Source organism: Lithobates pipiens, unplaced genomic scaffold, assembly GCF_037356315.1.
Source record: "Lithobates pipiens isolate NorthernLeopardFrog02 unplaced genomic scaffold, aLitPip1_a1.2 Scaffold_18, whole genome shotgun sequence".
NCBI lineage: Eukaryota > Metazoa > Chordata > Amphibia > Anura > Ranidae > Lithobates > Lithobates pipiens.
In genome coordinates, this window is record NW_027507758.1 from 326100122 (window position 1) to 326116787 (window position 16666).

The window sequence follows — 16666 nt, forward strand, 5'->3', positions numbered from 1 at the left end:
ATAGGTACCTTACATATACTGTACTTATATGTGTATATTTTTAATATACTGTACACTGATGAGTGGCTACACACACATGCACATGCACACGCACACGCACACGCACACGCACACGCACACACACACAAACACACACACACACACACACATATTATACTGTACATATACTTATATGTGTACTGATGAGTGGCCTTATATAAGTACTTTGCATTTACATACACTTTACGTTTATGTGTATAGTGTTCAAAAAGTGCGTGCTGATGAGTGACTTTATATAGATACTGTACACATACTTAATGTGTATATTTTTCATATAGTGTGTACGGATGAATGTCTCTCTCTCTATATATATATATATTATACTGTACATATACTTATATGTTTATTTTGTTCAAAAAGTGTGTACTGATGAGTGGCCTTATATAAGTACGTTACACATACTGTACTTATATGTGTATATTGATCAAATAGTATGTGCTGATTAGTGTCTTTATATAGATACTGTATAATGTGTATATTTTCATATACTGTGCACTGACGAGTGGCTATATATATATATATATTACATGCACAATACATGAAAAATATAAAAATATACACACACGTATATACAATAAATGTATACAGTGTATATATATATATATATATACACTGCATGTTGTAAATTTTTCATATAGTGTGTGCTGATGAATGACTTTATATATATATTGTACATACTTATATGTGTATTTGTTTTTAATATAGTGTACACTGATGAGTTGCTTTATATATATATATATATATATATATGCTTTATATATATATATATATATATATATATATATATATATATATATATATATATATATATATATATATATATATATATATATATATATATATGTGTGTGTGTGTGTGTGTGTGTGTGTGTGCAGCACACATATATATTTATATGTGTATATTTTGCATATAATGTGTATTGATGAGCGGCTCATCAATATATATTCCCAATTTACTGGAAAAAAACACATTTCTTTTGAACAGTGGTGAGTGGGGTTGGGGTAAATAGGACAATAAGCCCCTGGTGACAACTCTAAATAAATATGTTTTTACAGCTATAAAAGGGTCACATGCAGACATAGCCCATTGGAGTTAGTGGGGTTTGACAGGTGTAGCTTGGACAATCATCAGAGTAGTATAACGTTTGTTATGATTAGCAAAATGATATGTGCCGAAAGGTAGTATAGAACTGCATGATTGTAAACTATGATTTGTCTATAGACCAAGAAATAGAGAAGAGCCTTGTTTTCTATGATGTCATAATGAATTGTTTTGTAAGCCAAATGGTCATATCATATGATAGAACATGGCATAGATTGTGCCCCTTTATATTGTATCCCATTTCCTCTTTATGCCATGATATATAATAGTCGTGGAGTGTGAGCCCTCTGTAATCTGGAGCTATGACCATGATAAGCCGGCACGGTGTACCCACCACTGGCACAGTCCACATCCACCACTTATCCTTCATTCTTCACACTGGCTCAGCTAAGGACCTTGTTATGGCTCTGACTGCAGGAACTCAATCCTCCAATTCCACTGGCGGAATCCGACACATCACCATACACCCCGACCTCGGGGAAGATGGCATTCATCACTTTAATTGCATCACCTGCTGAAAACTTAACATTGTAGCTGCTGGACATAAGAAGAGTTCGGTTATTATGCAACGCCTGCATCGTTGGCATAGAGAGGGCACCTAGGGGCTTATCATTCAAATATAAAGAAATACAGGAGTCAATCTGCTATTACTACTTCTCTAAATAATACCATTGCTCTCCGTGCTGTGCTTTTTTTTTCATTTGAAACTAATTTAAATGAATTCAAGAATTCCCAGTTTCTATTAAAATGATGTGTCCAAATGCCCATCAATACTATTACAGAAAGGGTACATAGGATACGTTTTTTATAGTTTACAATATTTCTGCACTATCCAGTTATTTATGCCATGTTTATTTTTGGCTAATCTACAACAGGATAACTACCAAGATCTGGGGGGGTGCTAAGACTAGAGCAACAGCATTTGGTGCAGCTTGGCATAGTAACCAATCAGTTTCTAGCTTCATTATTCAGTTCAGTAGCTTGAAAAATGAAAGAGAGAAGCTGATTGCCCCGCACAACTGCTTCAGATTCTTCTTACGTTGGTCGGTCTTAGTAAATATGTATGTTTGTTAATAATAATAATAATAATAATTTTGCTCTTATTATTATTATCATTTCCCCCATGCAGGCATACTGTTCTTACCTTCGTCAAATATTTAGCACACAATATTCAGAAAGCAAAGTTAGCTATTTAAAATGTTATAATATTTAATGCTATTGCAGGGCTAGGGTTCTGTGTGCGGTTACCTCTGCTTCAGCCATGTAGAAATTCTGCATATATAGCAGTATAACTTTAATTACTCCATTTATTTCATAACCGTAGCATGTATCGAGCAAACTCAACATAATGGTGAATGGGAGTAGAATATTTTGATCACAAAAAATAAATAACTAGGGAAATTCACTGACTTCTAAAGAAATCCTTTAAAATTCCCTTTCTTTTATTAATAAAATAGACAGATTGATTTGATAATAATAATAATAATAGAAATGATAATAATAATAATAGATATCATAATAATAACAATAATAATTATTATTATTTTGTGTTATGTATGTTATTATTAATATTAGCAGTAGTAGTAGTGGTAGTAATGATAACAAATAAATATTATTATTATCAAAGTAATATCAATATTAATAAAAATGATTATTAGTAGTATAATAATAATAATAATAATTATTATTATTATTATTATTTTGTGTTATGTATGTTATTATTAATATTCACAGTAGTAGTAATGGTAGTAATGATAACAAATAAATATTATTATAATCAAAGTAATAACAATAAAAATGAGTATTAGTAGTAGAATAATAATAATAATAATAATACTATTGCTATTAATACTACTAACAACAACTATAATAATAATGATAATAATACATTGTTATTATTATCGTTATTATTGCAATCATAATAATAATAACAATAATAATAATAATAATAATAATAACAATAACAATAATAAAAATATTAATAATAATAATAATTATTATTATTATTATTATTATTATTATTATTAATGATAATAATAAATCTATTATTATGATTGTTGTTGTTATTATTATTATTATTAGTAGTAGTAGTAGTAGTAGTAGTAGATTAATACTTGTAATAATAATTTGGTGTAATTACTATTCTTTGTTTTCTTTGTCTGATTGCAAAGCAGGGGTTAAAAGAAAGAAAAAAATATGATTCAGCCCACATGTGTGCATACCCTGAGATCCCCAGGTTCCAGCCAACACAAGTGAGCTGTATATGAGAGACTTAGAGGCTGAGGGTATGCTGGGAACAAAGTCCTATTTCCTTCTCCTCAGTCAGGAAAGCTGTGAAGTCCTCCATCCCGTTGCACCTCTAAACATTTTAACAACTCCCAGCATAAACCTTCTCAACCTATAAAAAGGAAGCCTTAACTTTTTATTAAGGTGCTAAATTCAACTTACTGTGGTAAAAACACCAATCTTCTTCTTCTTTTAGGAAGGGAAAAGCCTCAGCCAGTGTGATAAAATTATACTATAATTAGGTGAAAACCTGACTAATTGAGATGAAAATGCATGCATAAAGTTTAGAGCATAACTTGCAAGAGCCCATATGTTTAATGATGTTACTGGAACGTGTTTACATCTCCAACTAAAGTTTGCCATTCTGTCCAAAAGTTCATTTGATTGTGTCCCAAAATATTACCCACAATCCCAAGACCCTTTTACAAGCTCTCTTCTGGCTGACCCAACTAAACTATGGCTCATTTACAGATAGTTAATGGGACCCTGTCACCTGATGCAACACCCCAAGTCCTAAATGAGTTTTTACATATCAGCTTAAAGAAATATTTACTATTATTAACCAGCTCATGGACAATCTACTGTAAAAATGTATTTCTCGTGGAGAAGATTAATGGCATTAGAAGTAGACTTAAAAAAGGTTATGCACTACATATACACTCCAGTATAATACTACACTGCTACCGTTGCAGAGCCATTGATGCTGAATTACTAAGGAGTCATACACTGTATATTATAGTTGCAACGACTAGAGCCATTGATGATACATTTGTAAAGTGTATAAATATATATATATATATACATAGGTATATATATATATATATATATATATACCTATGTATATATATATATATATATATATATACCTATATTCATTGCAACTCTTATATATATATATATATATATATATATTAGAGTTGCAATGAATATAGAACCATTGATGCTGGCCTGAAAGAACTTAAACACTATGGGGCTGTTTTATTAAAATTGGGGAGTGCAAAATCTGGTGTAGTTGTGCATGGTAGCCAATCAGCTTCTAACTTCAGTTAATTAACTTTTGGCACAAAAAAATGGAAGCTGATTGGTTTCTCTGCAATTCTGCATCACATGTTGCACCCTCCAGCTTTAGTAGATCAACTCCTCTGTATATAGTATAGTTGCAAAGACTCGAGCCCTGCATGCTGAAGTATTAGGAGTAATACTAACTAGAGTTATTGTTGCTGAATTACTAAAAGCGTTATATACACGATTTGTAATATAGTTGCAATGACTTAAGCCACTGATGCTGAATTACTAAAGGGAGTATATGTTATAGTTGCAGCCACTAGAGCCAATGATGCTGAATTACTAAAGAAGTTTATATATATGCTATAGCTGCAGTGGATATCTATTGATGCAGAATTACAAAAAAAAAAAATCTAATATATATATATATATATATATAGATAGATAGATAGATAGATAGATAGATAGATAGATAGATAGATAGATAGATATAGATATATAGATATACTATAGTTGCAATGGCTACAGAGATTGATGCAATATATATATATATATATATATATATATATGTGTGTGTGTGCGCGCGTGTAATGTTGTAGAGACTATGGTATAGCTGCAATGAATAGGGTTGATTGATTGTTGTATTGTAATATTAATACTGAATTAATAAGATGAATAAAATAACAAAACATTTTCAGCCATAAATATTCATTGTAATTGTGCAATCGTGTGAAAAGCCAATTCCTCTCCCCCTATTTGATCGACACATGATTGGTTTGCATTAGTTATAGTAATCATTCACACAATTTGATGTGTGCAGCTTTTTTTTTTATACTCCTTTAGTAAATCAGTGTTGATGTGGATATATTGGATTGTCCAAACTTTCTTTGCAGACGTTGAGATGCATGATCAGCGAATTGTTCCCATAGTTAGTATGAGAGCAGATTTTTGCCTAGACTAATGAAGGCTGCTTGGAAATGATGGGCTGTGAGTGCAGTATTGGGTGGGATGAATGAGGAATAATAATGAGGAGAGCAGGGTTCCAGGCTTGAGGACATGACAAGCTCAGACCTTCCTCAGCCTAATTTGGAAGTAGGTCCGGCTCTGCTCTAATGATGGCACTGTGATTGGTCGGATGTCCGTGTGATTGACACTTGTGACGGCTCCTCCCTGTCCTGCAGCTTTATTGTCACTAATGAAGCAAGTTCTTCCCGGCCCTCTCCTATCCGAGTGCTGACAGTCCCAGGCTACAAATTTCAATTAGCAGCTCTAATTTGTGTCCGGGGCTCTGCAAGCCGTGTCAGTGTGTCCTGGGCCGCCGGACCAGTCACAGCTTGGAGGAGGAGGGAGACAAGGAGAGGAAGCCTTCACATCCCAGTGTGGGGGGACTGAACATTCCCGGGACTTATACAGGACTGGATTACACCTAATGCCTGAATAGAGCCTGAAATCTGCACCGGACATACATGGCAGACAAGAGGAGGTCACCTTGTACCATGAGCCTCAAGGCACACGCCTTCTCCGTGGAGGCTCTCATCGGGGCTGAGAAGGAGAAGAGGAAGAAGAAGAGGAAGCTGGAGGATGGACATGGCGACCGGAGTTCTGCAGAGGGATCCGAACTTCTCCAAGGACAACAGTCCGCGGTCACCGACCTGGATCACTCTGTGTGCGGGATACTGGGAGCCTGTGAGTGTACCCTACTCCTCCATGATATATCTACCCCCTTTCTATAGTAGGTGTACCCTACTTCTCTATCATAGATCTACTCCCTTCTATAGTAGATGTACCCTACTTCTCCATAATATATGTACCCCCTTTCTATAGTAAATGCACCCTACTTTTCTATCATAAATCTACCCCTTTCTATAGTTGATGTACCCTACTTCTCTAAAATAGATCTACCCTCTTTCTATAGTAGATGTACCCTACTTCTCCATGATATATGTACCCCCTTTCTATAGTAGATGTACCCTAATCTCCATAATATATGTACTCCATTTCTATAGTAGATATACCCTACTTCTCCATAATATATGTACCCCATTTCTATAGTAGATGTACCCCACTTCTCTATGATAGATCTACCCCCTTTCTATGGTAGATGTACCCTACTTCTCTATGATAGATCTACGCCCTTTCTATAGTAGATGTACCCTACTTCTCTATGATAGATCTACCCCCTTTCTATAGCAGATGTACCCCCATAGGTGTACCCTACTTCTCTATGAATGATCTACCCCCTTTCTATAGTAGATGTGCCCCCCATAGGTGTACCCTACTTCTCTATGAATGATCTACCCCCTTTCTATAGTAGATGTGCCCCCCATAGGTGTACACTACTTCTCTACGATAGATCTACCCCCTTTCTATGGTGTACCCGCCTCATAGATGCACCCTACTTCACTATGATATATACACCTCCCTTCTATAATAGATTCACCCCTTCTCTATAATAGCTGCACCAAACTTTCTCTATAATAGCTATATCTCCTTCTCTGTAATAGATGAATTCCCTCCTCTACATGTACTCCATTAAATGTACAATTAAATGTACCCCCCCTTCTCTGTAATACATGACTCCCATTCTTTAAAATAGGTGAACCCCTTCTTCATAATAGACGAACCCCTTCTTTATAATAGATGACGATTTAACCCCCTTTTTTTTATATAATAGACGACCCCCGTCTCCATGATGGGTAAACCCATTCTCCATGATCGATGAATCCCTTCTCCATAATACATGGACCCTTCTCTCTATAATCCATGTGCTCCATTAAATGTAACCTTTCTTTTTAATAAATTAACCCCCCTCTATAATCCATGGCTCCATTAGCTGTAACCCCTTCTCTATAATAGATTAACCCCATCCCCTATAATAGATGGACCCCCTTCTCTATAAAAGATGTATAGGCATACCCCACTTTTAAGTACACAATGGGGTTTATTTACTAAAGCTAGAAAGTGCAAAATCAGGCTCACTTCTGCATAGAAACCAATGAGCTTCCAGGTTTTATTACCAAAGTTTAATTGAACAAGCTGGGGTTAGAAGCTCATTGGTTTCTATGCAGAAGTAAGTCTGATTTTGCACTTTCTAGCTTTAGTAAATAAACCTCATTATGTACTTAAAAGTGGGGTATGCCTGTAACCCCTTTTCTTTATAGCCCATGTGTTCCATTAGATGTACCCGCCTGCCCCTGTCCCCCTCCCCCTCTCTCTATACCCTACTTATAATAACTGTACCCCCTTACCTATATATGTACCTTCCTTCTCTAACAGATATACTCCATTGGATGTAATACTTCATTAGCACACTGCTCCAGGAGGCACACTGGCAAGGGAAAAATAACTACTTTCCCTTCACTAAGCAGAAAACTGTACTTCTTTCTCTTTCTCCTCACTTTGAAAAAAAATCTCTTAAAAAATACAACATTTTTTATCTTTGTATTTCGATATATATATATATATATATATATATATATATATATATATATATATATATACCCCACTTTTAAGTACACAATGAGGTTTATTTACTAAAGCTAGAAAGTGAAAATCAGGCTCACTTCTACATAGAAACCAATGAGCTTCTAACCTTGGCTTGTTCAATTAATCTTTCTTTGGTAATAAAACCTGGAATCTGATTGGATTCTATGCAGAAGTGAGCCTGATTTTGCACTTTCCAGCTTTAGTAAAGAAACCCCATTGTGTATTTAAAAGTGGGGTATGCCTGTATATATATATATATATATATATATATATATATATATATATATATATATACATATATATATATATATATATATATAGTTTTTCTATATAGCTATTAATGCTTTCGCCTAAGATGAATATCTATCTATCTTCATATTTCTAAAAGTATTTCAATATGTTTTATTATATGAATTCTTAACTCTAAATATTTTCTATATATCTCTATGGGTCTATTTATCAATGTTTTCACCCAAGATTCACACATTTTTCAGAATGCAGAATTCCATTAGAAAATGTGTGAAAAGATATTTACACACTGATTAGATACAGAAATAAGGGTTTTTTTTTTACCCATGATTTACACCTTTCTCAAAACATAGACTTCCCTTAAAAAATGTGTGAGTCTTGGGTGAAAACCTTGATAAATAAATCCTTATGTCTGTATCTATATGTATATAAATATATTTGTCTATAGGTCTCTATCTCTGTGTATGTATATCATTGACCTAACGTTAACTTCACCTAAGAACGCGACACTAATAAATTACATTTACAAAAAAAAAATATTATATATATATATATATATATATATATATATATATATATATATCCTCCAGCAAAATGGACCCACTAATATATGCGTTCTATAAAACATATCTAGTTTAGAAAAATCCTAACTTTGGACCATTACATACATCGAATTACAGGCCCATAATGTGTTCTTCATTTTAGAATTAAAATCTTAGTATTTCCCCCAGACAGAAATGAAAAAAAATTAAGATGTTGTAATTGTCAGTGAACATGGATACATTTCCCGACGTTATCAAAGTGAGGGATGTTATATTTATGAATATTGTTGTGATCACATTATTTGGTATCTTGCTAGGATTGTCACGACAAAGTTACAAAATGTTTGCTGTGTGGTGTAATTGGTACAGAACGATGTGAACCGTTAAGCTGATGGAACTCGTATCTGCTCACACCTCTGAGCATAAACTTTCTATAGAATGCTAGAAAGAAAAAAAAATCTAGAATACATCAAATATATTTTAAAATAAATAGTATATATGTATATAAATATATATATATATATATCTCCTTTAACAAGTAAAAGAGCAGCTTGACACATTTATGGAGCACACATCCTTTGATATGTTAAAATAATATATATATATATATATATATATATATATATATATATATATATATATAGAGACATATATATATATATATATATATATATATATATATATATATATATATATATCTCAAGGTGGGTTACCAATCATCCAGCAAAAGAAATATATCAAAAACGTAAACACAATCTCCAATCAGAAAAATATTTACTTCCACGTGGAAACTTCTGTATAGTGAATGTAACGACTGTACAGTTCAAGTATCCCTGCTCTTCATCAAGTTGCATGGACAGTATATCTATATCTATAGCTCAAAAGATGTTTTAAGGGTTGCAGCACTCCGGGATATTTTATCACCAAAAAATAAAATAAAATAAATAAATATGCAAAACGGTTTCAAAATTGTCCCAGAAATTGTTTAGTATATTTATTTATTTTGGTCTTAAAATATTGTGGAGTGCCTTGGATCTTCTTTTGAAAAATATGATATATGGATAGGACAGTCTGGTTGCAAGACATTGGATTGGGGGTCCATTGGATCCAGGTGCGGTACACCCCATGTGTTTATATATATAAATATTTTTTTTTCAATGTATTTATTTATTTATGTGCATACTGATGCTTACACGCTGTTGCTCCCATTGAGGTTTATATTTATGTGTCAGAAGCTTGTTTTTGATCTCATACGACATTCTTCTAATAATGTATAAATATATAGCTGTCGCCCTGAGATGTGTGGTTATGCTCCGTGTAGTAGATCCTAGACGGTGTAGGTTGTCCCTGACTCCCGACCCTTGTGTCCTCCCAGCAGCTCCCAGTGAGGACTCCTATGGAGGAGTGAAGGCAGCAGCTGGCTCGTGCAGTCCCCCCCTGACGTCCCCCGTGGTGTCGGCCCCGGTGGGCTCCTCTTCCTCGGTGATTCGTGTTGATCTGCAGGGAGCAGAGTTATGGAAACGATTCCATGAGATCGGAACCGAGATGATCATCACCAAGGCCGGGAGGTGAGAGATCTCTTCATTCTCCAGAGCTCAGGCGATGGAGGTCACTCTCCAGGTTTCCAATCCTCGGTGGAAATGTTGAGGGAGATGTAAGGAATGCTGTGAAGTAGCTTGGTGTAAATGTACAAGAGCCAGGGAGCAGCCAAGCCTTAGGCTATCCATCATCGTGCTGGATGTAGGGTGATTGCCAGGGGGCCAGTGACATCCTCCTAGACATGTCTTGGCTCCCTGCTTCTTGGTAGAGGCCAGCTATTTCACTTAGAATATTTCCACCATGATGCATTTGTTGGATAAACACCATGCACTGTTAATCACCTCTGCCATTACCTAGACTACAGCCTGCCCCAAAACCTGAATTTCTCACACCATTAAGGGATATTCACCTGGAGCTGAGACCATGAGGCCAGCATCTCTGCCAGTAGTAGAAAATAAACAAGACCAAAGATAAAAGGGAACCCTGAAGCTGATTTATGAATTCTGGAGGTGTGATGTGCTCATAGTAGCTATTTCAATTGCATCTCTCATTTTTGGCAATGTATTGGTTGCTTTAGGCAACCCATTTTCCCTCCACTAGTTGTACTGTGTTCCCTAGCCTACAGGTTCATTCCTAGGTTTACAAGTATATGAAGGCTAGTCTGGGTTGTGTGATAACAGTGCCAACAGTGTGTCAACAAATGTTGCCTTAGGTCAAGATATGAGCTTACTTCTGATTTAGGAACTGCTTAGGACAGATTGACTTGGGTCTCTGACTCAATGATTCTGCTAAGGAACACATCCACATAGATTTCCTTCCTAGCACTGATGTCACCACTTTTACCCTGATCATCAAACAAATGCTGATCTTACAGATGTTTACAATAAGCGTTTTGCCTCACTCCCCAAGGAGATCGGACATCTAGATTTACATATTTGAAAGATATCAGTATAGGGTCCCAACACCTAAATTGAAACTTACAGCATGATGAAGTGACTACAGATGGCAAGTCTATTTTATCAGCCTTTAACATGGAGCTGAGTCTGTGTAGTGCTCATTAGAGCGAGATCCATGAATTCCGTCTTCTTCAGAAAAGACATGGTTCAAAGACAGATGTACAAGGAAACCTGGCTATTATACAAGGAACTCAGCTTATTAAAGATTGCAAAAACATATTTGATTAAATCCATGTGTTACAGTCTGCATTTCAGTGCCTCTATAGCAGTGATCTAAATGCTGTTCCAATCGGCACAATGCAGCATTTGTCCAGTGGATTTTCAGCCAAAGGCTGTGTGTTTTACAGGTGCACAGACTTAGAAAATATGAAGACATTTTCTTGGCTGTCAGTGCCTCTGTAGAGGGTCTGCCATACACCGGGGGCTCTAACTGGACACAGAGTCTTCATAAATCTTCTCAGAATCCACTGGAGAGTACTCTTATCTGGAGGCCTGATGTTTGTTGCATCCTCAGCAGTCAGGATATGGGGGTTTACAATATATTATCTAGCTTGTTACTGGGATTACGTCACAAGGGGAAAGTCAATATGCCAAATGGCCAACACAACCAATTGGCAATTTTGTTTCATTGTATTGATTTCACTCACTGATAAGAGGTGGCATTTGATTGATTTCTAAGAGGCTGATCAAAAAAACAAGGAGAAAAAAATTAACATACAACTAAAGTTGTTGTCTGTGGCAACCAATCAGGTTTTGCCTGTGTGAAAAATTAATCAGGAATTTGCATTGGTTGTTTTAAGTATCAACTTTAATTTGATGCTAATTTTTCATTTTGTTTTGATGAATTCACCAATATGGGTCAATAGGCCTTAAGCATTATTTTTATTTCATTAAGTGTCTCCACATAGCCATACTAGTCTCTCAATATGAATGGTTGTTTAATGGCAGCCTAGACAGTTTGACTTAATTTTGCCCCTAGAAATCATTTTTAGTCTGGAAAGAAATGTTGGGCCTGTTCACACCAGAAACTGCACACAACTGAGCGTTTTTGACTGCAGGTTTACATGCATTTGAAGTGAAATTTGAAGAGCGCTTGACATGCGATTGACGTTCGCCTGACTCGTGCTTGAATGCATTTTGCATATGTTCTGTGGTGCGCTTAGTACCACATTTGCAGTGCATTTCTCTATATGCTTTTGGGTTTAGCTTTCTAGGCTTAAAGGGACCCAGTGCTGTGCATTTGAAGCACATTTATAGTGCGTTTGTAGCATGTTCCCTTCATTTGAGGCACATAAAAATGCAGCTTGCAATACTTTTTAAACTGCGCTGAACTGCACTGCAATGATGTGAACTATGCCCATAGGATTACCTTGATTTTGGGCTATCTATGCAGTTGGAGTGCAGTTCAAAATGCATCCAGCTGCAGCAAAGTGCATCCAACTGCATTCAGTGTAAAAAGAGCCACTTTCCGACCTGCTCACTCAGATACACTGCGGCAGGTTGGCTCTCCTGTGCAAACTTACATATCTGTACGTCAGTCTGCAAAAGCAGGATAGCGGGTGCACGTGTGCCACGAGAGCATGCCACTGGGTCCCGCAGACTCGATGTCCACCGGCGGCATGCGATCACGGTGAGGAGAGGCAGAGCGGGGAACTGCCTATGTAAACAAGGAATTTCCCCGTTCTGCCTAGTGACATGACAGGGATCTACTGCTCCCAGTGATCGGGAGCAGCAATCTCTGTCACATTTCAGTAAACCCATCCCCACTACAGTTATCACATGCTTAACCCCTTGATCACCCCCTAGTGTTAACCCCTTCCCCGCCAGTGTCATTTTTACATTGATCAGTGCACTTTTAGCCATTTTGGTCCCCAAAAAGTGTAATTTGGGGTCAGATTTGTTCACCGCAATGTTGAAGTCTTACTAAAGATCGCAGATCAGTACCAGTAAAAACAATAAAAAAAATAAAATACAAGTCCCTAAATCTTTTCCAATAGTTTGTAGACACAATAACTATAAACCAATCAATATACGCCTATTGCGTTTTTTTTTTTTTACCAAAAATATGTAAAAGAATATATATCGGCTTAAACTCATGAATACGTTATTTTTTATATATTTTTTGGGGATATTATAGGAGAAAGTAAAAAAAAATATTTTTTCAAAATTGTTGGCCTTTTTTTGTTTATAGCGCAAAAAATAAAAACCGCTGAGCTGATCAAATACCACCAAAAGAAAGCTCTATTTGTGGGAAAAAAAGGACATCAGTTTTGTTTGGGTACAGCATCGCGCGAACGCGTAATTGTCAATTAAATTGACACAATGCCGTATCACAAAAAATTCTCTGGCCATTAAGGAGGTAAATCCTTTGGGGGGCTGAAGTGGTTAAGAGTTCATTTTTACAGTTTGGAAACAAAAATTACATAGCAAAATATTTTAAGTTATTCCATAATTGGTCTATTATCATAAAGACAGAGGATGTGCATGCTTTTAAGATAGAGCTGTATAACATTTAAATACAAATTCTGTAAATCTCTATTACAGGCGGATGTTTCCAGCTATGAGAGTGAAGATCTCTGGGCTAGATCCACATCAACAATACTATATAGCCATGGATATAGTGCCCGTGGACAATAAAAGATATCGGTAAATATGCAATTAATGTGCATGTGTACATTTGCTGTAAGCTGTCACTCAAATCTGCTTTGGAAGAAGCTTGCTGAGGGTATTTTAGGATGTAATGACGTGTGTGTTACATATGATGATTGCTGCATGAGAATGCCTATATGTGTATATGCAACATCTGCTGTTTAGTAGTGATGTGAAACATTATTATTTTGGTCCCTAAGGATCTAATTCAGCGTACAGATTTATATGATTTAATTATACGTATGTGAATTATAATTATTTATGGCCCGTCTAATCCCCTTGCTTAGGGTTGTGTCAGGAATATTGATTGTACTGCATGACCACGCTCTATTTGTAACTTTTTTTTTGCAGTACAGCATAAAAGCCTAAAGTGGAAGTTCAAATTGTGTCAGTCAGCAGCTGTTCCTAAATCTGTATATAGCTATAGATAGCTATATCTATTTCTATCTATCTATCTATATATATATATCTATATATATATATATAGATATATATATATATATATATAGATATAGATATAGATAGATATATGTAGATATATGTAGATATATCTATATCGATTTCGATATATATATATCTATGTAGATGTATATATCTATATATATAGATAAGTATAGATATCTATCTATCTATCTATCTATCTATCTATCTATCTATCTATCTATCTATCTATGTATCGATATCTATATCGATAGATAGATAGACAGATAGATAGATAGATAGCTAGATAGATAGATCTATCTATCTATCTACATATAAATATATATATATATATATATATATATATATATATATATATATTTGACGATGTGTGTTTACATTCAGTTTTGTTTTTCATGTCTGAGGTTTCAATTTATGTTTATATCAATTTTGCTTTTAATCTTTAAGGCCATGGATTATTTATGTTTATATCAATTTACTTTTAATGTTTGAGGTTGTAGATTTGTCTATATATCAATGTTTTGTGGCTGCATATATGCTTTATACAAATTGTGATTTTGGTGATGGTGTGACATATATATATATATATATATATATATATATATATATATATATATATATATATATATATACAATACAGGCATACCCCACTTTTAAGTACACAATGTTTTTTTTTTTTTACTAAAGCTGGAAAGTGCAAAACCAGGCTCACTTCTGCATAGAGACCAATGAGCTTCCAGATTTTATTACCAAAGCTTAATTGAACAAGCCAGGGTTAGAAGCTCATTGGTATCTATGCAGAAGTGAGCCTGATTTTGCACTTTCCAGCTTTAGTAAATAATACCCATTGTGTACTTAAAAGTGGGGTATGCCTGTGTATGTATGTGTGTATATATATATATATATATATATATATATATATATATATATATATATTCTTTTTTTTTTTACATAGTCTTGCCATGTAGCAATTTCAACAGAAATTATATAATTTATTTATTCTTAAATTCCCTAGACGTTTACTGGGTAACGTCAATCCCTTCATAAAGCAACTCCAATGTGTGATCACAATTAAAAAAAAATATTAAAAAAACACAAATACATCTATTCATCTGCCTGTCTGGGTATATTTCTGAATATCTTTTACAGCTGCTGCAAACAGTGGCTGATATATTAAGAAACCAAAGGACCATCCAACTTTTAGGTGTCCTATCAGGTTGAGGGATGTGACATCAATTGATTTATTTGATTGTTGAATTACATGTTGTGATTTTAATTTATTTCCTCTTATCCTGATTAGGTGTTTGAAGGGAAAGCAGGTTGGCTGGTACAATAATGCTTTTCTGAGTCATCCCCATGATTTAACTTGTCCATTTGAAATGTGCTCTTTGGCAGTGCAGTTATGGTTGGATTTGTACGCATACAGCTATAGAATGGTTTCTGTATATATCATTCAGAATCAGGACAATGTAATTGCTTGCAAAGTATGTGAGTGCTTAGAGTAATTGCTGTTTTTCAGTGGTAAACTGTTATACGGTGTACATGGAATAGTGTATTCCTAAGTGGCATGGACATAAATTACAAACATGAAATACAGCAGCATAACATTTGTATTTGTGATGGAATAACAGTGTCGCATTTGTATCAGAACTAGTCTCTTGTCACCGGGAGTGCAGTTCAGTGTTTTATACATATGCGTTTATACATATCTGCAAAACATATTATGTGCTCCACTGGGAATATTAGGGAGTATAGTACAGTTTTCCATACATATATTTATTAACTGTTATTTGTTTCTACTTTAACAGACACACGTATTTTATGGGTGGATTTTACATCATAATTTCTGTTAGTACAGTGCTCTTTAACCTTTGTAGTCATTTAAAATTTTAACTATCTGCTTTTATGTTATCCATGGCATTTACATTTTATGAATGATGAATGCCAAGATTTATTTTACAATTTGCATTTTCTTGGGAAGATCATTTATGTTACCTTATGTAACAATGGAAGTACCTGGTTACAGTAAACTGGCATCATTATTACATATCTAAATTTACAAAATACATTGTTTTTGAAAAATATTATGCTTTATAAAAACAGTAATTTCTGTAATGCATTGTAAAACTAAAGGTCTACCAATTGACCCAAATGAATAAAGGTGAATCTGTCAAATATGAGGGTCTCGGTGTAGAACAGCAGACTCTACTAACGCTAAAATAAAATGTTTTTGCCTATTAAATTCATGCTATCCATCCATCCATGCTATCCAGCTGTGGAAAAGTCAGAAATTTTAGAATCTTTAATTTAAATATGTCTCCGTATTGCAGAATGCTGCAAAGAAACTGCATTTGGCTTTACAGTGTGCTGTGC

The 16666-nt window shown here is 34.7% G+C and overlaps 1 protein-coding gene across 2 annotated transcripts in view; it reads left to right on the forward strand.

Moving 5' to 3' along the window:
* The first annotated feature begins 5594 nt into the window (after positions 1 to 5594).
* The window catches only part of TBX18 (T-box transcription factor 18), a 55784-nt gene continuing 44712 nt past the window's right edge, over positions 5595 to 16666 (forward strand). Inside the window, exons 1-3 of one of the 2 annotated variants that reach the window (XM_077487307.1) lie at positions 5595 to 6117; positions 10084 to 10276; positions 13748 to 13849. In XM_077487307.1, coding sequence (XP_077343433.1) covers positions 5898 to 6117; positions 10084 to 10276; positions 13748 to 13849 — 515 coding nt within the window. In that variant the 5' untranslated portion in view covers positions 5595 to 5897. The remainder of the gene's footprint in view (positions 6118 to 10083; positions 10277 to 13747; positions 13850 to 16666) is intronic. The other variant, XM_077487308.1, reaches the window with a different exon arrangement.